This window comes from Anolis sagrei, chromosome 3 (assembly GCF_037176765.1).
Source record: "Anolis sagrei isolate rAnoSag1 chromosome 3, rAnoSag1.mat, whole genome shotgun sequence".
NCBI lineage: Eukaryota > Metazoa > Chordata > Lepidosauria > Squamata > Dactyloidae > Anolis > Anolis sagrei.
This window is the reverse complement of record NC_090023.1, coordinates 186498156-186521617: the sequence shown is the minus strand read 5'-3', so window position 1 is coordinate 186521617 and position 23462 is coordinate 186498156. Positions and strand designations below refer to the sequence as shown.

Below are 23462 nucleotides of genomic sequence, written 5' to 3'. Positions count from 1 at the left end.
TGATCTGTCTGAAGGATGACAAAGGTAGAAACCCCCTCAACCACAGAGTTAGAAAATGGTGCATTTTATTTTGTTCTGCCCTGATGCACAGAATAAAATGCATTGTTGAAAAACAGTCCATAATGCCTACAAAAGATTACAAAAACAGAAATGTTGATTCCATAGAAGGGTTGTGGGGGGAGTTAATTTGTTTTTATGTCAACCTTGTTTATTTTTCAATGGGGCATAATTCTAATAAGTGTTGTAGGAGTGCGGCAATAGCAACTCACTCTTTAAGGTTTAAGCTTCCTGTAATAGATTTAATACATTTTACCTGTGTTGAGAGCTCACCTAATTGTCAGTTAGCAAACTATGCATAATTTAAGCAGCATCCATCATTTGAGATTCATTGATATAGTAACATTCAGAAAAACATCTCTTACAAAGTAAGGGTCTTGAGTTGATTTCTAAACTTAAATGAATACAGCTGAAATGGGATTGATTATTGTATAAGGGAGCTTAGCAACTGGATGCCACAAACAAGCTTACTTTAAATCAATACTACTGAAATTGGGTAACTGATCTGTGTCTGATGAAATAGACATTTATGTTCGCATTCTCAAAGGTGTTGTGGGATTCCTTTAAACCTCTTTACACAGCAATGGCGTTGATTCTTGTATTAGAATGCCGCAGATCAAATGCTTGAGTGAGAAATCCTTGTATCTTTTCCCCCTCATGTTGATTAATTTTAATAATCCCAAAGCCCTGACCTTTGATATGAAAACAAGTCTGAATCTTCCTGGGCCACAAAGTTATATAGCATACAAATAATAATAATAATAATAATAATAATAACAACAACAACAACAACAACAACAACAATAACAACCAGTACAGGTGGTCCCAGTGGACATCAGCACACTGGGTGCCATGCCAAAAGGTCTCAGCCAGCATTTGGAAACAATAAACATTGACAAAATCATGATCTGTCAACTGCAAAAGGCCACCTTACTTGGATCTGCGCGCATCATTCGAAAATACATCACACAGTCCTAGACGCTTGGGAAGTGCTTGACTTGTGATTTTGTGATACGAAATCCAGCATATATATCTTGTTTGCTGTGCCATACTGTGTTTTTGTGTCAGTAAAATAATAATAATAATAATAATAATAATAATAATAATAATAATGGGTTGTTGTGAGTTTTCCGGGCTGTATGGCCGTGTTCCAGAAGCATTCTCTCCTGACATTTCACCTGCATCTGTGGCAGGCATCTTCAGTGGTTGTGAGACTTCATAACCTCTGACGATGCCTGCCATAGATGCAGGCGAAACGTCAGGAGAGAATGCTTCTGGAACATGGCTATACAGCCCGGAAAACTCAGAATAACTCAGTGATTCTGGACATGAAAGCCTTTGACAATACATTGAATTAAATAATAATTGTTCTTATTGTTGAGAATTTTCAGTGGCATTTGTATAAGCTAAACATTGACTGGTGAGTGAAATAACGATGTTACCCCGTTAGCCATATTTAGAGAAACTCAGCTAGACCTTTATTTTCCTTTCCCTCCTCCGTTCTGATAAAATCATGGGTCAAATTGTGCATCTGAACCACAATATATGATTCTGATCTTGCTTTCATGGTTAATAGGTATTGCTTGAGATTACATTTCCCTTGCTGGTCTATTATTGACAAGGTTGCCGAGTATTAGAGTCAGGGATAACCCATAGCCCTGTTTTCTGGATGTTAAGCTTATGTTTCATCCCCAAACAAGTCACTTCCAAGTAAGTGTGACATATCCTCCCCTCAAAGCCATAGCAAATAGATGAGGAGTGTAATGCCTATTCCTTTGCTATGAAACATCGTCCTGCTCCTATTTTTGTACTTGCTCAATATTCTGTTCTTTTGTATGTAAAAACAGCACATACAGGGTGTATAAGAAAGGAGTAACATATTTAATAGATAGAATAAGAACATAACAATTACTTAGAAAGGCTATCTCTTGTGAACCCCAACATTTCCATCTGGAATCGACAGCTTGGCTTCACATCTGATTTGTTCTTATGGGGTTGACCAGCCCGATGATTCACGCAGAAAATGTACAAGGTTGGATCCTGATTTAGTCACCTATGGAATAGCTCTGACATCAGTGAGATTTGAATTCATCATACCATAAACATTGTATGGGTACACAATCGGAATCAGAGCATTAATTCAGTCAGTATGACCTTGTGGATATAATGCCAACTTTTTAAACTTTGTGTTTTTAAATACATCACAACTGTAGCATTGGTTTGCACCTGGTATGATAAATAAATACCTTGTTGATGTAACAAGTAAGCCCAACCAAAGCATGTATTGGGGAGGGGGTGGAATATTGCAGAGTATGCAATATCACTTTGCCTTCCTCATCAGCCCAATCTAGTAAAAAACCTTAATTCAGGAGCCCCCGTGGTGCAGCAGGTTAAACTGCTGAGCTGCTGAACTTGCTGGCCAAAAGGTCTGCAGTTCAAATCCAAGGACTGGGGTGAACTCCCAGTGTTAGCCCCAGCTTGTGCCAATCTAGTAATTCAAAAACATGCAAAAGTGAGTAGATCAATAGATACAGTGGTAACAGCACTCCATGCAGTCATGCCAGCCACATGACCTTGGAGGCATCTATCTTCAGCTTAGAAATGGAGATGAGAACCATCCCCCAGAGTCAGATACAACTAGACTTAATGTCAAGGAAAACTTTTACTTTTTATAATTAATTCAGTGGATTAAAATACTTCTTCTGTCCGTCCTACTGAGGTGCTTGTCTACCTATATCTGGCAGGAGTCTTTCCTTCCTCCTTGGAACCTCTTCATCAATAGGAACACTTGCTGCTAAGTGATCCAGCTGTCAGTGGATTCTGGATTTTCTCAGTGTACAGTCTGCATTTGAACCAGAGGAGCCAGAAATGTGTCACAGTGGATTTTAAATATGAATTTTTAAAGTGCTTTCGGTGTTTAATAATTAGTTGGTGTTAGTAAGTGTATTCTGTTCAAATTTGGTGTCAATTGGTCCAGCAGTTTTTGAGTTATTTTAATCCCACAAAAGAACATTACATTTTTATTTATGTAGATATTTGCTCTGTTGGGCCTGACCTCATGTAAGCCGCTCTCCGAGTCCCCTTGGGGAAATGGTGGCGGGTATAAATAAAGTTGTTGTTGTTGTTGTTGTTACTATTATTATTATTATTATTATTATTATTATTAAAACTAACTCTACCTGCCAGGCTGTTGCTGTGATCAACCTTCCCTCCCTCTTTCTCTCCTTTCTTTCTCTCCTTCCTTCCTTTCTTCCTTCCCTCCCTCTTTCCTTCCTTCCCTCTTTTTTTCCCTTCTTCTTTCTTCCTTCTCTACCTGTTTCTTCTCACTTCCTTTTCTCTTTCGTTCCACCCTTCCTTGTCTCTTTCCTTCCTTCCTTCCTTCCCTCTTTCGTTCCTTCTCTCCTTCCTTCCCCCTTTCACTTTTTTATTTCCTTTTCTCCTTCCTTCCTTCTCTACCTTTCTTTCCTGATCTCCTTCCATCCTTCTTTCCCTCTTTCTCTCTCTCCTTCCTTCCTTCCTTCCTTCCTTCCTTCCTTCCTTCCTTCCTTCCCTCCCTCCCCCTTTCTGTGTATGTGTTTTGTGTGTGCCTATGTGTGTATATATTTCTGTATATCTTTGTGTATATGTGTATATATGTGTGTTTGTGTATATATGTTGTTTTTTGCATGCATTGTAATGGTTTTTTTTCTTTTTAAGTCTTTTCTTCTGTGCTTTTCAGTATTTTTATGAGTGATGGTCACTGGTTGGCCTGATAGGTGTATTGTGCCTAAATTTGGTGTCAATTTGTCCAGTGGTTTTTGAGTTATGTTGATCCCACAAACGAACATTACATTTTTATTTATTTAGACTAGCCTCCCCTGCCAGGTGTTGCTGTGGCCCAGTCTGGTGATCTGGAAAACAAAGTAATGGTTTCTAATATATGTAATTCCTTTATGCTTGTGGGTAAACAGTATTGTTGTTTCTATGTCAGTGTTGATATTTATATAGATTTTATTATGTGTACATTGGGAGCATCAAATTGTTGCTGGATGGAAGCTGCCCTGAGTCCCCCCTCCTCCCCTCCTGTGGGGTACAAATACTTAAATAACTAAAATTGGAACTGCTAGGTTGGCAGAAGCTAGGCCGGACAGCTGGTGCCACTGGGGGCTCTTCACCCCAATATAGCCAAGATTAAATGAATAGCACTTTTCCAATTTGAAGTGGCTGGAAACAGATCTGTTGCAACAAATTACTTCATCACACTAGAGAAAAAAATCCACTTAAAATCCGGTTTCTGCGTGGTGCATAATTCTGGGGGTTTGTAGTTTAGTAAGGCTGTTAAAGGCTCCTCCCTAAACTACAAACCCCAAAATTCTGCAGGAGGCAGAAACCGGATTTTAAGTGGATTTTTTCTCTAGTGTGATGAGACATAGTGTAATCTACAGCATGTAGCCTACAGCCAACTCTTTCCTCCCTTCCCTTCCAAGACTAGGTGAGGTTTGGGGGCGTTTAGGGTAATTCAGCAGGGCTTGGGAAATGTTTAGATTGCTTTCTATGGGAAAATACACCCTCCATAACCAGTTAGGGGAGGGGAGAATGTCAAGAAGCCCTCCCAATGGGTGGCAAGGAAAGCAGAGAGGAGAAATGCGCTTTTCTTTCCTTACTTTCCTCCCTTTTTCCTTGTCAAAACTCCTTGGGCGAAAAAGGAAGTGGCAAATGGGGACTGGATGTAAACACACAGCCAGGGCTTTGCACAGAGTCCAAACACACCTTCTCTCTCTCTCTCTCTGGCTGAAAAACAATGCGGATCGGAAGTCGGGTTTAACTGGCTTAGCGGGGATTAGGGCTTCACACGGGAGAGACGCCTTCCTCCCGGAGTCCTACTCAGGCTTTTAAAAGATTATGGAGCGATTTGACAGCAGAAATGAGGCCAGAAAGAGCGGATTTCCCTCCTCTTTGAAGCGTGTTTTGATTTCCTTGGGTGCCTTTGCATTGCTTTTTTTCTAACGCTCTTTTTGGAGTCGCCCTCCTTCCAGATCTGGTTCTTTAGGGGCGCCAGGTCTCCTTCATTCACCTTCTCCCCCTTTTTTATCTCCCCCTTTCCCTCCCAGCTCCTGGACCTCTTCATGGTGTGGGACTGGTCAACTTACCTAGCCGACTATGGGCAACCCGGCTCCAAGTACCTGCGGGTCAACCCCAGCATCGCCCTGGCCCTCCTCGAGAAGTGAGTCCCACAACAACACCGAATGGGAATTGGGGAGACATCCCTCTGGAGAAGGAAGGAGACCCCCCAAATCCGGGGGGGGGGGGCGGGAGTGTTGTGGAGGAGGATTGCTTGACTGAGTGCTGAGGTGGTGGTGTCCTCCCTTCACTCTCCAAGCCAGGTGACATCAGTCCCATCCTTCCCTAGAATAAAACCCACAGAAAAGGGGATGGTTTGACCATTGATGACCATGGATCACCCCTATTTCTTCTCCTCTTGAGACTCACTTTCCCTCCATATCAACATCTAGGGTGCTTTTGAGATGTATGCAGGCAGTCCCCAAATGTATGATGAGGCAATTGGGTTAAACGACAGGTCACAGGTTCCAATCCGGGGAGAGCTGGGATGAGCTCCCTCTGCCAGCTCCAGCTCCCCATGCAGGAACATGAGAGAAACCTCCCACAAGGATGGTAAAGCAACAAAAATATGAGAGCCCTTAAGGAACTCTTTTCTTTGAGCTTCAGATTCATTATATATTATATACAATTATATTATATATAATTATATATTATATATTATATGATTATATTATATAATATACATAATTATATATACACACACAGAAGCAAAACAAGCACAAATATACACACTATTTCTTTCTAGTGGCCATTCCATACAGCCCTATATCCCAGAATATCAAGGCAGGAAATCCCACATTATTTGATTGTGGACTCAGATAACACAGTTCAAAGCAGATATTGTGGGATTTTCAGTCTTCATATTTTGGGATATAGGGCTGTGTGGAAGGGACCTAGATGATGGGTAGAGGGGGTGGGAAGTTTTTAATAATTAAAAATAAAAATTATATACTATAATACGTTATATATAATTATATTATATTATATATTATACATTATTATATTATACACACACACACACACACACACACACACGCGCGCGCACACACAGAAGCAAAACAAGCACACATATACACACATTCCTTTCTAATGGCCATTCCATACAGCCATATAACCCAGAATATCAAAGCAGGAAATCCTTGATATTATTTGATTGTGGACTCAGTTCAAAGCAGGTATTGTGGGATTTTCTGCCTTGAGATTCTGGGATATAGGGTTGTGTGGAAGGGCCCTGGATAATGGGTAGTTTTTAATAATTAAAAATAAAAATTATATATTATATTATATTATTATATATAATAATATTATTATTATTATATAATATTATTCCTTTCCTTCCTTCCTTCCTTCCTTATATTTTATATATTTATATATATTTATATATATATATACACACACAGAGAAACAAATCAAGCATACATATAAACACTATTTCTTTCGAATGGCCATTCCATCCAGCCATATAACCCAGAATATCAATCCCACAATATCTGCTTTGAACTAGCAGAGTCCACACTGCTATATATTCCAGTTCAAAGCAGAAAACGTGGGATTTGATTCCGCTGCCTGGAAGGGGCCTCAGATGCCATTGATTGGAATTCGTTTTGCAATCGAGGAAGCCTTCGATTTGAAGAATGCGGGTACAACGCATTCTGCTCAGCTCCTGATATTCTTCTCCAAGCCAGCCGTGGAGGGCTCCCCTCTCCTTGGAGCAGCCATAACCAAAACCAGGCGCTCCAGTGGGAGCAGAGCAAAGGGCGGCTTCCCGCGTCTTTTGCGAGATCCCATCGGGAAGGCGTCCAGTTTCACAGGCAAGGACTTGGCCCTTGGGTTTCTCGATCCCTTGGTTGGATCAAGCAGGATCCGGATGGGTGAAATCCCTTCTAGGAAAAGTTGCCTCTTGGGCCCAGCTCCTAATTATATGATCCTCTCAATTATGTTAGGCTGTTTGTTTTAGTTTTTGTTTTTGAGGGTGTTTTTTTTTGTCCTGTCAGGAGCGACTTGAGAAAATGCAAGCCGCTTCTGGTATGAGATAATTGGCTGTCTGCGAGGACTTTGCCTATGGGACGCCCGGATGTTTTGATGTTTTACCATCCTTGTGGGAAGCTTCTCTCATATCTCCGCATGGGGAGCTGGAGCTGACAAAGGGAGCTCATCCAAACTCTCCCCAGACCGCTTCTGGTGTGAGAAAATTGGCCGTCTAGGGGGACGCCTGGATGTTTTGACATTTTACCATCCTTGTGGGAGGCTTCTCTCATGTCCCCGCAATGGGGAGCTGGAGTTGACAGAGGGAGCTCATCCCCACACTCCCCGGTCTGCTTCTGGTGTGAGAAAATTGGCCGTCTAGGGGGACGTCCCAGATGTTTTGACATTTTACCATCTTTGTGGAAAGCTTTTCATATCTCCCTGCAATGGGGAGCTGGAGCTGACAGAGGGAGCTCATCCAAACTCTCCCCAGACCGCTTCTGGTGTGAGAAAATTGGCCGTCTAGGGGGACGCCTGGATGTTTTGACATTTTACCATCCTTGTGGGAGGCTTCTCTCATGAACCTGCATGGGGAGCTGGAGCTGACAGAGGGAGCTCATCCGCACTCTGCCCAAATTCGTACCTGCGACCTGTCGGCTTCAGTCCTGCTAGCACAAGGGTTTAACCCATTTCCCCACCGGTTCTTACACTAATTTTGTTGGGGAAACCAAATCACTTGTTTTTAAACCCAACGAATTTGGGGGGTGAATTCGGATCTCAGTTCTGTCTGATCAACCTACCGATGAATCCTACCGGCTTTTGAGTTTCAGTATAAGTCGCAGGTCGAAAATGTGAAGCTCCGATTTGGCGTGGATGTCTTCTAACTTCGGATTCCTTTTGTTGTTTGTTTTCCTCCTGCCAATTCCCTGGCTGTCCCTTCTGCAGAGTCCACCGAGGGTATGTATCTAATCTATGGATAGATGGATGTCTTCTCTGGGCTTCTTGAGTCCAACTCTTTGGGTTCCTTTTGGCCTTGGGAGCCTTTGGGATTCCAAGTCCAGGCAAAGGAAGCTGTGCAAAAATGAATAGGTTCTGTTACATGTGGACCACAGTGACATGAATCCACTTGGCCAACACACATTTGGGTGCCTCAAATCTTAGCCCTGTTTCTTATCAGTCAACCAGAAAAAAAGACTAAATCAAGGGAGTAAAGTTACCCTATCATATTATAGTTATAATAACTCGAATTATTAAAATATAATAACATAATAAATTATTATAATTAATAGACTATTAAATATTATAACAATTATTAAAAGATAATAATATAATTAATATAATAAATTATTATAATTAATAGACTATTAAATCTTATAACAATTAGAATACTAAAATAATAATATAATACTATAATTAATAGAATAATAAATATTATATTTCTTTCACAGCTACTGGAGCGAGGGAGGCATTACTTTTTGACCCACCCCAACCTGTGTATATTTGACCTGCTGATTCCCAAAAATGGCATTATCAGCTCTAGTTGTTGAGATGCAGAACATAGGCCTTTTCCCAGTAATACTAACGATATTTTCAAAACTTGAGCTGATGCAGTCTATCCAATGCAATTTTCTGAATCAGCGCCCAGGGAATATGTATATGTATAGATATGAATGTGTACGTGTATACATATGTGTGTGTACATCTACATCTACATATGTATGTGTGTGTGTGTTTGTGTATTCATATACACACCAAACACCACCACCAACAATATATATATGTGTGTGTGTGTGTGTGTGTGTGTATATATATATTCATATACACACCAAACAATAATATAATATAATATATTGTAGTTACATATAATATTTATAATAATATAATGTAATGGAATATAATACTACTACTACTAATAATAATATGATATAATTATTTATATTACATGTAATATTACTAAAAATGTTACAATATAATGATATAGTATATTATAGTAATATTTAATACTGATACTATGTTAATAATATAATATATTGTATGTATATATACCTTGTAAGGTGGGGAGGGGATAGTTTTTAATAACTAAAAAATTAATAATATATATTTGTGTGTGTATATATACATACACACAGAGAAGCAAAACAAGCACGCATATACATACAACTAATTATAATTATGAAAATATAATACTATAATTAATAATAATGTCCCAGTGGTGAATGGCACACTGGGTGCAGTGTCTAAAGACCTTGGCCTGCACTTAAGCACAATCCTCGCTGACAAAATTACCATCTGTCAGCTGCAAAAAGCCAACCTACTGGGATCTGCACGCATTATGCAACTCATCACATAGTCTTAGTGTCCAACATGGGATCCAATACAACAACCAGCAGAGTGATCTTGTTTGTTGTGTACTTATCTTGTTGTGTTAATAATAAATAATAATAATAATAATAGTAGTAATGATAAATTATTTATGTTGTTCTGTGTTTTCATGGCCATGTTCCAGAAGCATTCTCTCCTGAGAATAATAATAATAATAATAATAATAATAATAATAATATTCTTTATTTGTATTCCGCCCTATCTCCCCAAGAGGACTTGGGACTAATTCCAGCAAGCAGGCAAACATTAAATGCCTGATACAACCAAAAAGATACAATAACAACCCAGAAACCTAGAATAAACTAACATATACCAAAATTATATATGTTAACATATATTAAATGAGCTTCTGTAAAGCCGAATTATGGCATAAAACCTTGAGATTTGATTCAATGACATTAGCCTGAAAACATGAACCTAAGTTTACTAGCCCATCCAATTTACAACAACCACTATAATTGCTATAGTATTTACAAAGTTATATTTTTAGTGATGTCAACAGTGCCAACCAGGCCAACAGTACCACAATATGGGAGCAATTTCCACTTAAGTGATTTTGTCACTGTGTTATGATACTGTATATAATGCGGGAATGTAGCCATTTAAATTGTATTAAAACACACACACACAGAAACGCGTGGGCATACATTTGGACTGAGAAATAAGGAAATAAATCCTTCCTGGATGTGGGTGCCAATCATGAGGAAAATATTTTTCCTGAAATCCTTACCCCATTAAAAATGTCCCCTACTTTCCACTTTCCTAACCTGTAAAATCTCAATAATATTGGTGTTTCTCTCCTAAAACAAAACCTTTTTATGGATCAGTCAATTGGCCTTATCAAAACAGGCAATATAAACACAACACACAGTAGTCTAGTTGAATAAAAATAGAAATATACAAGTACAGAAAGTATTGAAAAGGTTTATACTGCCAAACATGCAATTTGAATAATGTAAAATCCTTGGAAAGCGGTCTTAAAATAACACTATGTGACATGATTTTTGTTCCTGGTTATAAATGTCATTTCCTTATTGGTTCTATCATTTAAAAAAACATGAGGAATGTTTATTAAACTAAAATCCTTCAGCACATTTTGCTTTGGTTTTTCAGTGAACACCTCAACCAATTCAACATAGTTTGTGGCAGCTACAAAAATTGAAATTTCTGGAGTAGAACAACTATTTCAAATATAAGCATTGCACAGTGAAACGGGGGAAAGAACACTTTCCAACCAGGAACAGAAAAAAACCAAATTTTATTAAAATAGAATTAGAATATAATTGATATAATTAGAATATAATAATTACATTATATAATTTAAGAATTATATAATATTATAATTATAGTTATAATAATTATAATTATGAAAAGATAATATAATTAATATAATTAATTATTATAATTAATAGACTAATAAATATTATAACAATTAGAATAATATAATTATAATTATGAAAATATAATAATATAATGAATATATTTAGGCAAATATAATTATAAGCCTTTGGGGCAGTGCAATGAGGTAAGATGGGGGTCCTGAGATGGTTCTTATACCACTTTTAATGTGAATATAAGTGATCTTAATGTTTGTATATATTTATGGTTTTATGTCCTGGCATTGAATGTTTGCATATATATTTGAATTGAATTGAATGTTTGTATATATGTTTGAATTGCATTGAATGTTTGCATATATGTTTGAATTGCATTGAATGTTTGCATATATGTTTCAATTGCATTGAATGTTTGTATATATGTTTGAATTTCATTGAACGTTTGCATATATGTTTGAATTGCATGAATTGCATTGAATGTTTGTATATATGTTTGAATTGCATTGAATGTTTGCATATATGTTTGAATTGCATTGAATGTTTGCATATATGTTTGAATTGCATTTAACGTTTGCATATATGTTTCAATTAAATGAATTGCATTGAATGTTTGTGTATATGTTTGAATTGCATGAATTGCATTGAATGTTTGCATATATGTTTGAATTGCATTGAACAATTGTATATATGTTGTGCTCCGCCCTGAGTCCCCTGCAGGGTGAGAAGGGTGGAATAGAAATGTTTTAAATACATAAATAAATAAATAATATAATATAATATAATATAATATAATATAATTAATATAATAACAACTATTATAACAATTATAATAAAATTAAAATTATTATAATTCTAATATAATTATAATTATTAAAATATAATATTATAATAATAACACTATGTTAAAAATAAATCAAATATAATAACATAATAAAATAATCAATATTATAACGATATAATATTATATATTACAATAATCAATATTATAATCATTATAATCAATATTATAATGATATCAATATATTATAATAAAATTAAAATTATTATAATTCCAATATAATTCTAATTATTAAAATAGAATAGAATAATAATTACACTAAGTAAACAAAAATTACACTATGAGACCCCTGAGGAGATAGGGCTGAATATAAATAAAGTAATGTTGTTGTTGTCCTTGTTAGTCCCCTGGGGAGATAGGGCAGATTATAAAGTCTTATTATTATATTAAAATAATAATAATAATAATAATAATAATAATAATAATAATACTTTATTTATATTCAGTCCTATCTCCCCAGGGGACTCATAGTGTAGTTTTTCTACATAGTGTAATTTCAGGCAGAGGAAGAAACCAGAAGGAAAGTGGAAACCTTAAAATAATAACAAGCAGAAAGGGAAGAAGGAGTGAGAAAGAGAGAAATGAGGATTGGAAAGCATTTGCTTGGGTTCTTTCCCAACTTGGGATGATGGGAAGGCCTCAAGCTCAGACCCGCTTGGTCATTTTTTGCCCTTCTCTCCCTCCCTTGTCCCTTCTCCTTCCTTCCTTCCTTCCTTCCTTCCTTCCTTCTCTTCCTTCTTCCTTTCTTCTTTCCCTTTTCCCTTTCTTCCCTCTTTCCATTTCACTTCCATCCTTCCTTCTTTCCTTTTTTTCCCTTTCCCCCTTCCTTCCTTCCTTCTCTCTTCCCTTCCTTTCTTTTCCTTCTCTCATTTCTTCCCTCTTTCTATCTCCCTTCCATTTTCCTTCTCTCTTACCTTCCTTCCTTCTCTCCTTCCTTCCCTTTTTCCTTTCTTCCCTCTTTCCATCTCCCTTCCATCCTTCCTTCTCTCCTTCCTTCCCTACTTCCTTCCTTCTTTCCTTCTCCCCATCCTTTCTTTCCTTCTCCTCATCCTTCCTTCATTTCTTCTTTCCTTCTCCCCTTCCTTCCTTCCTTTTCTCCTCCTTCCTTTCTTCTTTCCTTCCCCCCTTTCCTCCCGCTTTCCATCTCCCTTCCTTCCTTCCCTCCTTCCTTATTTCCTTCCTTACTTTCTTCCTTCTCTCCATCCTTTGTTTCCTTCTCTCCTTCCTTCCTTCCTTCCCTCTTTCCTTCTCTCCTCTCCTCCTGCTTTCCATCTCCCTTCCTTCTCTCCTTCCTTACTTTCTTCCTTCTTTCCTTCTCCCCATCCTTTCTTTCCTTCTCCTCATCCTTCCTTCATTTCTTCTCTCCTTCTCCCCTTCCTTCCTTCTCTCCTTCCTTCTTTCCTTCTCTCCTCCTTCCTTTCTTCTTTCCTTCCCCCCTTTCCTCCCGCTTTCCATCTCCCTTCCTTCCTTCCCTCCTTCCTTATTTCTTTCCTTACTTTCTTCCTTCTCTCCATCCTTTGTTTCCTTCTCTCCTCTCCTCCTGCTTTCCATCTCCCTTCCTTCCATCCTTCCTTCTCTCCTTCCTTACTTTCTTCCTTCTTTCCTTCTCCTCATCCTTTCTTTCCTTCTCCCCATCCTTTCCTTCCTTCCTTCCTTCCTTCCTTCCTTCCTTCCTTCCTTCCTTCCTTCCTTCTCCAGCATGAAGGACCTGAGCAAGAAGAACAACCTCTTCGCCCAGTTCCGCAAAAACGACCGCGACAAGCAGAGGCTCATCGAGACGGTGGTGCGGCAGCTCCGGGGCCTGGTCAACGGCATGTCCCAACACTCCTGAGACCCACCGGGGGTGCCTCCCTCCCTCCCTTTCGCCGGGCAGGACTCGGCCTCGGAGAAAGCCAACCCTTCCTTCCTTTCTTTCTTCCCACTTTCCGAGAAGAAGCTCCCTTCCTTCCTTCTTTTCCCTGCTGTATATGATTTGTATATGGTTCGCTTGTTTTGTACGTGGAGCCTTTCTCTTGCCCCTCTCCCCCTCTTTCTCACACACTTACCTGCGAGTTGGGACCCCTGGAAGAGGAGAAGAAGAAGAAGCGCCACCCAGCAGCCCCTCCTTCCTGGCCCGGAAGAAGCCCCTTCCTTCGAATGTAAACAAACCAGGAACCCCAACACACACCTCTTTCTTTCTGCTCCATGTATTACATTATAATGGGAAGAAGGCCCAGAATACAGTTGATGTCCAACCTTACCCGTTTGGTCTCTCTCTCTCTCTCTCTGTGACCCATCTCTCTGTGTGTCCCCCCCCCCCCCAAAACCCCAACCCCCTTTTCTCATTAGAAGGGTGCCTTCCGCTTCCCCCGTCGGGGGAGATCAAGGCGAAGCCAAGACACAGAGCTGTCGCTTCGGGTTTGCAAGCCGGCAGAGTGATGGCTCCAAAGGGCAAAGTCGGGCCTTTGGAGGGTTTGATCTCTCTCCGGCCGGCGGGGAGGCCTCTCTGCCCACTTGCCTTCGGTTGGAAAAAGGGGGGGGGGAGCCGTGGATACTGGGGGAGGGGGGTTTTCCTTGGATCCGCTGCTTCCAAAGCTGGGGAAAGAAGGAGAAAGCGAAGTCGGGTCTCCACTGCAGAATAATGCCTTCTATGCTCAGCGTTGAGAATTCTGATGCAAACTGTGGATTCTATACTCAGCCTAGAGAGTTGACATGCAGTTCATAAGGCACAGTCTAGACTACATAACACTGTGACAATGTTTTTAAAAACTCTGTTCCTGGTTTGAAAGTGTCGTTTCCTGTTTAAATTTACTACTACTGTTTAATTTTAATTATTATTTTACTGTTATTATTTGTATTATTAATTTTCATTAATATAACTTTATTATGATTATTAAATAATTGTAATTAATATAATTTTATTAATAATACCATTTTTTCTTTAATTGTATTCCTGTTAAATTTTATTATCATTTTATCAATATCAATAATTGTCATTAATATCATTTTTATGATTGTTTCTGGCTTAATTGTACTCCTGTTAAATTTTATTATTTTTATTAATTTAATTAATATTATTTATTAATTAATAATTGTAATTAATATAATTTTATTAATAATATTATTTCTTGTTTAATTGTACTGTTAAATTTTATTATTTTTATTATTTTATTAATATTATTTATGTATTAATAATTGTAATTAATATAATTTTATTAATAATATTATTTCTTGTTTAATTGTACTCCTGTTAAATTTTAACCAGTTTAATTTTATTATTGTATTATTGTTCATTTTAATATCCCATAATATAATTTTATTGTTAATATTATTCCCTGTTTCATTGTACTCCTGTTTAATTTTATTACTTTATTGTTAATTATAATTAATATAATTGCATTATTCATATTTACTGTTTAATTGTACTATCTAATTTTATTATTTTATTATTCATATAATTTTATTACTATTATTCATTGCTCATTTTAATTGATATAATTTTATGATTCATATTATTATTATTTTCTGCTTAATAGCTATTCTACTCCAGAAACTTGGTTTTTGTGACTGCCACAAATTATGTTGAATGGTTGAGATATTGCAAAACTACAGCAAAATGTGCCACAACAAAAGTTTGCAATTTAATCAGTATTTCTCATGTTTTTATGATAGAACCAATTAGGAAATGACATTTCAACCCAGGAACAAAAATTATGTTACATAGTCACTTAGGGGAAAGAGGGCTGGTTATAAATATTATTATTATTATTATTATTATTATTATTATTATTATCATCACTATTAGTATTAGTATTAGTATATTGTAATTATATAGGCTAGTGTGTGGAACCAGCAAAGAGAGGTTGGGAAGATCCAAATCAGAATAATACAAATTAAAGGGGATTCTCTTTAGCCCTTCTACACTGCCCTATAATCCAGATGGACAAAGAAAATAATGCACATTATCTGCTTTGAACCGGATTATATGAGTCTACACTGCCATATACTCCAGTTCAAAGCAGAGAGACATTGAATGTTTGCCTTTATGTTTTTTGTTTATTGGAATCCACTCTGAGTCCATGTCATTCAAGTCATTGAATCTGAAACCAGGTAGGTTGTCTTTCAGAGGTCCAGACAGGTCAGAAAGGGCCAAATCATAAACATTCTTCAAGCAATGATGGATTTCCTTAGGTGCACACAACCTTCTTTTGCCAGAAATTCAGTGAGGACTCTTTCTTTGAGCTTCAGATTCCTGGTTCTAATCAGCTAATGGGAAAAGGGAAAAGACTAGATCAGGAGAGTAAGGTTACTTCTATCATATTATGCATAGATAGTCCAGGAGCTGTGAAGGAAAGAAAAGTTAGAGCTAGAGAGGCATTACTTTTTGACCCTGCTGATTTTTGAGATTCAGAATATATGCCATATCCCAGTAATGATGATAACCCTATTTTACCATTACTGGGATATGGCATATATTCCGTATCTCAAACTATTTGACCCACCTAGGTACAAATAAAGTATTGTATTGTCGAAGGCTTTCCTGGCTGGAATCACTGGGTGGTTGTGTGTTTTCCAGGCTGTATGGACATGTTCCAGAAGCATTCTCTTCTGACGTTTCACCACATCTATGACAGGCACCCCCAGAGGTTGTGAGGTCTTTTCATGCCTCTTGGAGAGATATTCAATGTGTTGTCGAAGGCTTTCTTTGATGGCAGGAATCACTGGGTTGCTGTGAGTTTTCCAGGCTCTCTGGCCGTGTTCCAGAAGCATTCTCTCCTGATGTTTTGCCCACATTTATGGCAGGAATCCTCAGAGATTGTGAGGTCTTTTCGCGCCTCTTGGAACAGTTTCTCATAGAGATGTTCAATGTGTTGTCAAAGGCTTTCATGTCTAGAATCACTGGGTTGAGACCTCACAACCTCTGAGGATTCCTGGAGAAACGTCAGGAGAGAATGCTTCTGGAATATGGCCACAAATGAGATCTATATGCTGGATGATGATGATGATGATGGATGATGATGATTATTATTATTATTATTAGAAACACAACAAGGTAAGTCCACAGCAGACAAGATCACTGTGCTGGCCGTTGTATTGGATCACACGTGGGACACATTATTATTATTATTGTTATTGTTATTGTTATTATTATTAGAAACAACAAGATGAGTCTACAGCAGACACTCTGCTGGCTGTTGTATTGGATCACACGTTGGACACTTCCCAAGAGTCTAGGACTATGTGATGTATTGGCAGATCCTAGTAAGATGACCTTCTGCAGCTGGCAGATGCTAATTTTGTCAGCACCGATTGTGTTTAAGTGCAGGCCAAGGTCTTTAGGCACTGCACCCAGTGTGCCGATCACCACTGGGACCACCTTGACTGGCTTGTGCCAGAGTCTTTGCAGTTCAGATCTTTAAATCCTCATATCGTGTCAGCTTTTCCAGTTGTTTCTCTTCAATCCTGTTGTCACCAGGGATTGCAACATCAGCAATCCATACTTTGTTCATTATTATTATTATTATTATTATTATTTGAAAGACAACAAGATGAGTCCACAACATACAAGATCACTCTGCTTGCTGTTGTATTGGATTACACGTCGGACACTTCTATTATTATTATTGAATAATTATTATTATTATTATTATTATTATTATTATTATTTGAAACACAAGATGAGTCCACAGCAGACAAGATCATTCTGCTGGCTGTTGTATTGGATCACACGCCGGACACTTCTATTATTATTTTTGAATTATTATTATTATTATTATTATTATTATTATTTGAAACACAAGATGAGTCCACAGCAGACATGATCACTTTGCTGGCTGTTGTATTGGATCACACGTTGGACACTATTATTATTATTATTATTATTATTATTATTATTATTATTGCATATTATCTGGATATTATATGGCAGTGTAGAAGCGGCCTTTCTAAGCACCCAAACGAGACCTTTTGCACCCAGAAAGGGAAGTTTGGCCAAGTTTGAGGAAAAGGCAAAGGATGGGGAGAAGGAAAGAAGAAAGTATGGAATGAGAGAAGGAAGGCTGGAAGAAAAGGAGATGGAAAGAGGGATGAAAGGGGAGAAGGAAAGAAGAAAGGAAGGAGGAGAGAAGGAAGGAAGGGGAAAAGGAAAGAAAGGGTGGGGGAAAGAAAGAAGGAAGAAAGTAGCGAAGGAAGGAGAGAAGGAAGGAAGGGAGATGGAAAGAGGGAAGAAAGGGAAAGAAGAAAGGAAAGAAAGAGAAAAGGAATTATGGAAGGAAGGGAGATGGAAAGAGGGAAGAAAGGGGTGAAGGAAGGAAGGGGAGAAGGAGATAAAAAATGAAGGAAGGAAAAGGAAAGAAAGGATGGAAGGAAAGAAGGAAGAAAGTAGGGAAGGAAGAGAAGGAAGGAAGGGAGATGGAAAGAGGGAAGAAAGGGGTGAAGGAAGGAGGAGAGAAGAAAAGGAAGGAGAGAAGGAAGAAAGGGGAGAAGGAGAGAAAAAATGAAGGAAGGGGAAAAGGAAAGAGGATGGGGAAGGAAAGAAGGAAGGAAGGAAGTAGGGAAGGAAGGAAAGAAGGAAGGAAATGAGATGGAAAGAGGGAAGAAAGGGAAAAGAAAGGAAAGAGAGAGAAGGAATTATGGAAGGAAGGGAGATGGAAAGGGAAAAGGAAAAAAAGAAAGGAAAAGGGAGAAGGAATTATGGAAGGGAGATGGAAAGAGGGAAGAAAGGGAAAAGGGAAAGAAGAAAGGAAAGAAAAGGAGAAGGAATTATGGAAGGAAGGGAGATGGAAAGAGGGAAGAAAGGAGAGAATGAAAAGAAAGGAGGGAGTAGAAGTAGTCCAATAAAAAAACCCAAGAAGAAGGGAGGGAGGGAATAATGAAAGGGAGAGTCTTCTTTGGATCCATTTGGACCGACTCAAGCAGCGGGATGGCTCCTTGGAGACGTTGGGTTGAGGGAGAAGGGCTGACCTGATGATGCACAGCCCTAACCGGACCAGAGCAGGATCCCGCTCTTCCTCTCTTCTTCCCTTTTTGGTGCCAGCTGTGAGCCTCCCTCTCTTGGCAGCCCTCTTCCCCTCAAGCCCAGCTGCCCTTTAGAGCGGGCCGGGCAGCCTTGCCAACTGGGGGCCCTCGGAGGCCTGGGCCTGCCTGCCTTCCCATTCCCCCGCATTCTTCTCCAATCCAAGGGGGCAGCCAGAGAGACAGGAGAGAGACAGCTCTTTCCCGCTGACCGGGCAAGCCCTGGCATTAAGGGCAGGGAGGCACCGAGCCCGGCTGGCCTCTCTGCCCGACCTTTGCCTCCGAGGGGCCCCGAGAGGAGAGGCGCCGACCTGCCGGGCAACTTGGCTGGCCTCAGCCACACCGAGGCCGTTGCAAACCGACATGGGCACCCGCAGGTGATTCCCCAGGAAATCCTCAAGGCCCCGATGGTGGCACAAAACTGGGCACTAATACTCATTAAGAGCTGTCTTTCCTGGGGGTTTGATCCGCATCAAATGCTACGTAAAGATGGGTCCCTACTCTCTTTGGTGGCTCTCCTTTGGGAAGGGCAAGGCAGCACTCCATCTCTTCTCTCCTATTTGCGGAATGAGTCCTTTTTGTAGAGCAAGGTTAATACTCCAATGCGCAACTATGTCTTCTCCTGGTCCGATCATCCAGTTCTCTTTTTCAGGAGAAGGCTTAATTAGGAAAGTCTTCCAAAGTTGGGAGAAAGTGCAAGCGCTCTTCCCTCATGAAAGAGAATAGAATCATTTGATTGTTATTGTACTGTAAGTTGGTCAAAAGGAATGCAAGTATTCAAAAGTTCGGAGAAAGTGCAAGTGCCCTTCCCTCATGGAAGAGAATAGATTCACTTTATTGACATTGTACTGGGGTGTGTCAAAAAGGAATGCCTCCATCAACAAGGAATGCAAGTCTTCCAAAGTTGGGAGAAAGTGCAAGTGCTCTTTCCTCGTGGAAGAGAATACAATCACTTTCCTGTCATTGTACTATGGGTAGGTCAAAAAGTAATGCCTCCACCAAAAGTAAAGCAAGTATTCCAAAGTTGGGAGAAAGTCAGTCAGTCAGTAGCCTTTATTTCGGTCAACAAACCTTTGGCTAAGTCAAGTGAAAATAGAATAATGAAATACAACATTTGAGTAATTAATAACATCACATTTAAAGTTGGGAGAAAGTGCAAGTGGTCTTCCCTCATAGAAGAGAATACAATCACTTTGTCATTGTACTGGGGCTTGGTCAAAAAGTAAGGCTTCCATCAAAGAGTAATGCAAGTCTTCCAAAGTTGGGAGAAAGTACAAGTGCTTTTCCCTCATGGAAGAGAATAGAATCACTTTATTGTCATTGTACTGGGGGTGGGTTAAAAAGTAATGCTACCATCTGCAAGTCTTCCAAAGTTGAGAGAAATTGCAAGTGCTCTTCCCTCAAGGAAAAGAATACAATCACTTTATTATCATTGTACTGGGGGTGGGTCAAAAAGTAATGCCTCCATCAAAAAGTAATGCAAGTCTTCCAAGGTTGGGAGAAAGTGCAAGTGCTCTTCCCTCATGGGAGAGAATAGATTCACTTTATTGTTATTGTACTGAGGGTTGGTCAAAAAGGAATGCAAGTCTTCCAAAGTTGGGAGAAAGTGCAAGCGCTCTTCCCCCATGGAAGACAATACAATCACTATTTCATTGTACTGGGGGTGGATCAAAAAGCAATGCCCCCATCAAAAAAGGAATGCAAGTCTTCCAAAGTTGGGAGAAAGTGCAAGCGCTCCTCCTCCATGGAACAGAATACAATCACTTTGTCATTGAACTGGGGGTGGATCAAAAAGTAATGCCTCCATCAAAAAGGAATGCAAGTCTTCCAAAGTTGGGAAAATGTTTAAGTGCTCTTCCCTCATGGAAGAGAATACAATCACTTTATTGTCATTGTACTGGGAGTGGTCAAAAAGGAATGCCTCCATCAAAAAGGAATGCAAGTATTCAAAAGTTGGGAGAAAGTGCAAGTGCTCTTCTCTCATGGAAGAGAATAGACTCACTTTATTGACACTGTACTGGGGTGGGTCAAAAAGGAATGCCTCCATCAACAAGGAATGCAAATCTTCCAAAGTTGGGAGAAAGTGAAAGTGCTCTTTCATCATGGAAGATAATGCAATCACTTTATTGTCATTGTACTTGGGGTCAAAAAGGAATGCCTCCATCAAAAAGGAATGCAAGTCTTCCAAAGTTGGGAGATAATGCAAGCGCTCCTCCCACATGGAAGAGAATACAGTCACTTTGTCATTGTACTGGATTGAGTAAAAAAAAGAAATGCTTCCATCAAAAAGGAATGCAAGTGCTCTTTCTTCATGGAAGAGAATAGAATCACTTTTTTGTTGTTGTACTAGAGGTGGGTCAAAAAGGAATGCCTCAATCAAAAAGGAAGTCTTCCAAAGATGGGAGAAAGTGCAAGTGCTCCTCCCTTATGGAAGAGAATACAATATCTTTGTCAGACTAATAGGGGTGGGTCAAAAAGGAGTGCCTCAATCTAAAAGGAATGCAAGTCTTCCAAAGTTGGGAGAAAGTGCATGTGCTCTTCCCTCATGGAAGAGAATACAACCACTTTATTATCATAGTACTAGGGGTGGGTCAAAAAGGAATGCTTCCACCAAAAAGTAATGCAAGTCTTCCAAAGTTGGGAGAAAGTGCACGTGCTCTTCCCTCATGGAAGAGAATACAATCACTTTATTATCATAGTACTAGGGGTGGGTCAAAAAGGAATGCTTCCACCAAAAAAGTAATGCAAGTCTTCCAAAGTTGGGAGAAAGTGCAAGTGCTCTTCCCTCATGGAAGAGAATAGATTCATTTTATTGCCATTGTACTGGGGTTGGGTCAAAAAGTAAAGCCTCCACTAAAAAGTAATGCAGGTCTTCCAAGCTGGGAGAAAGTGCAAAGTGCTCTTCCCTCATGGAAGAGAATACAATCACTTTATTGTCATTATACTATGGGTGGGTCAAAATGCTTCCACCAAAAATGCTTCCACCAAAAAGGATTGCAAGTCTTCCAAAGTTGGGAAAAAGTGCAAAGTGCCCTTCCCTCATGGAAGAGAATACAATCACTTCATTGTACTGGGGGTGGGTCAAAAAGTAAAGCCTACACCAAAAAGGAATGCAAGTAGGTTCTTGTGGGTTTTTTTGGGCTGTATGGCCATGTTCTAGAGGCATTTTCTCCTGATGTTTCACTTGCATCTATGGCAAGCATCCTCAGAGGTAGTGAGGAGTAATGCAAGTCTTCCAAAATTGGGAGAAATTGTAAGTACTCTTCCCTAATAGAAGAGAATGCAATAACTTTTTGTTATTGTACTGTGGGTGGGTCAAAAAGAAATGCTTCTGCCAAAAAGGAATGCAAATCATCCAAAGTTGGGGGAAATTGTAAGTGCTCTTCCCTCATAGAAGAGAATACACTAACTTTGTCATTGTACTGGGGAGTGGGTCAAAAAGAAAAGCCAACCACCAAAAGTAATGTAAGTCATCCAGAGTTGGGAGAAAGTGCAAGTGCTCTTCCCTCATAGAAGAGAATACACTAACTTTGTCATTGTACTGGGGAGTGGGTCAAAAAGAAAAGCCAACCACCAAAAAGTAATGTAAGTCATCCAGAGTTGGGAGAAAGTGCAAGTGCTCTTCCCTCATAGAAGAGAATACAATAACTGTCATTGTACTGGGGAGTGGGTCAAAAAGAAAAGTCAACCACCAAAAAGTAATGCAAGTCTTCCAAAGTTGGGGGGAAGTGAAAGTGCTCTTCCCTCATGGAAGAGAATACAATCATTTTATTGTCATTGTACTGGGGGTGGGTCAAAAAGTAAAGCCACCACCAAAATGTAATTAAAGTCTTCCAAAGTTGGGAGAAATTGTGAGTACTCTTCCCTCATGGAAGAGAATACAATCACTTCGTCATTGTACTGGAGGTGGGTCAAAAACTTCTGATAGAGTTTTTTCTTCTTCTAATGGACTGATTAGAGCTAGGAATATGAAGCTAAAAGAAAGAGCACCTCATTGGATTTCTGCCAAAAGAAAGTTGTGTGCCTCTAAGGAAATCCATCATCACCTATGATTTGGCCCCTTCTCACTTTGACCTGTTTGGACCTCTGGAAGACAATCTATGGTGGTTTCAGATTCAGTGACTTGAATGAATCTGTCATTGTTAAAACAGCTTTAAAATCAGGGGTCAGGGAGCAAAACCCTGACATTTTTTCCAAAATGGGTTGGATGCCTGGGTTAAACGGTGGTGCAAATATGTACACATTGACTGTAACTATGTTGAAGGGTAGTTTTGAGTAGAGGGCAACTTCTGTAGCAACTTCTGCAGTTATAGGTTCATTCACCACGTCTTTATGGCTCAGGAGGCAACACTTTTTGACCCACCCGACACAGAAATGGCATGCTTTTCCCAGCACACCTCACAAAAACAGCACACCTCTTCCTCCACACTCCAAGCGCTCCTTGGGTCCAATAGGTTTCCAGGTGTTCCTCAGAGTCATTGCCTTGGCTTTAAAAGGGAGAGGGGCAGGAGTAGAGGAAGGAGGCGCCTCTCTGATTGGCTACCTGGGTGAGAATGCCTTCCCTGATCTCTCACTCTGGGCTCCCCCCTCCCTCCTCCTCCCTGGCGCGCGACTTTGCACGCGGACCCTCTCGGGCGCCAATGACAGGCATCCCTGCCTCCCGGGGCTTGCAAGAGGCAGCGCAGACGTCACCGCCTCCCCCCCTCTCCCCCCAAAGGTGGTGGCTCGCCCCAATATCTATATAAGCCCGGCCCCAAGAAGGAGAAGAGTTTAACCGGGGGTCGGCGGAG

At 39.6% G+C, this 23462-nt stretch overlaps 1 protein-coding gene across 4 annotated transcripts in view; it reads left to right on the top strand.

The window, feature by feature from the left end:
- EXOC6 (exocyst complex component 6) overlaps positions 1-13918 on the top strand; it is a 156754-nt gene extending 142836 nt beyond the window's left edge. For all 4 annotated transcript variants that reach the window (XM_060768715.2, XM_060768714.2, XM_060768716.2 and 1 more), the window contains 3 exons: positions 5148-5260; positions 8068-8079; positions 13378-13918. In XM_060768715.2, coding sequence (XP_060624698.2) covers positions 5148-5260; positions 8068-8079; positions 13378-13510 — 258 coding nt within the window. In that variant the 3' untranslated portion in view covers positions 13511-13918. The remainder of the gene's footprint in view (positions 1-5147; positions 5261-8067; positions 8080-13377) is intronic.
- The last annotated feature ends 9544 nt before the right edge of the window (positions 13919-23462 follow it).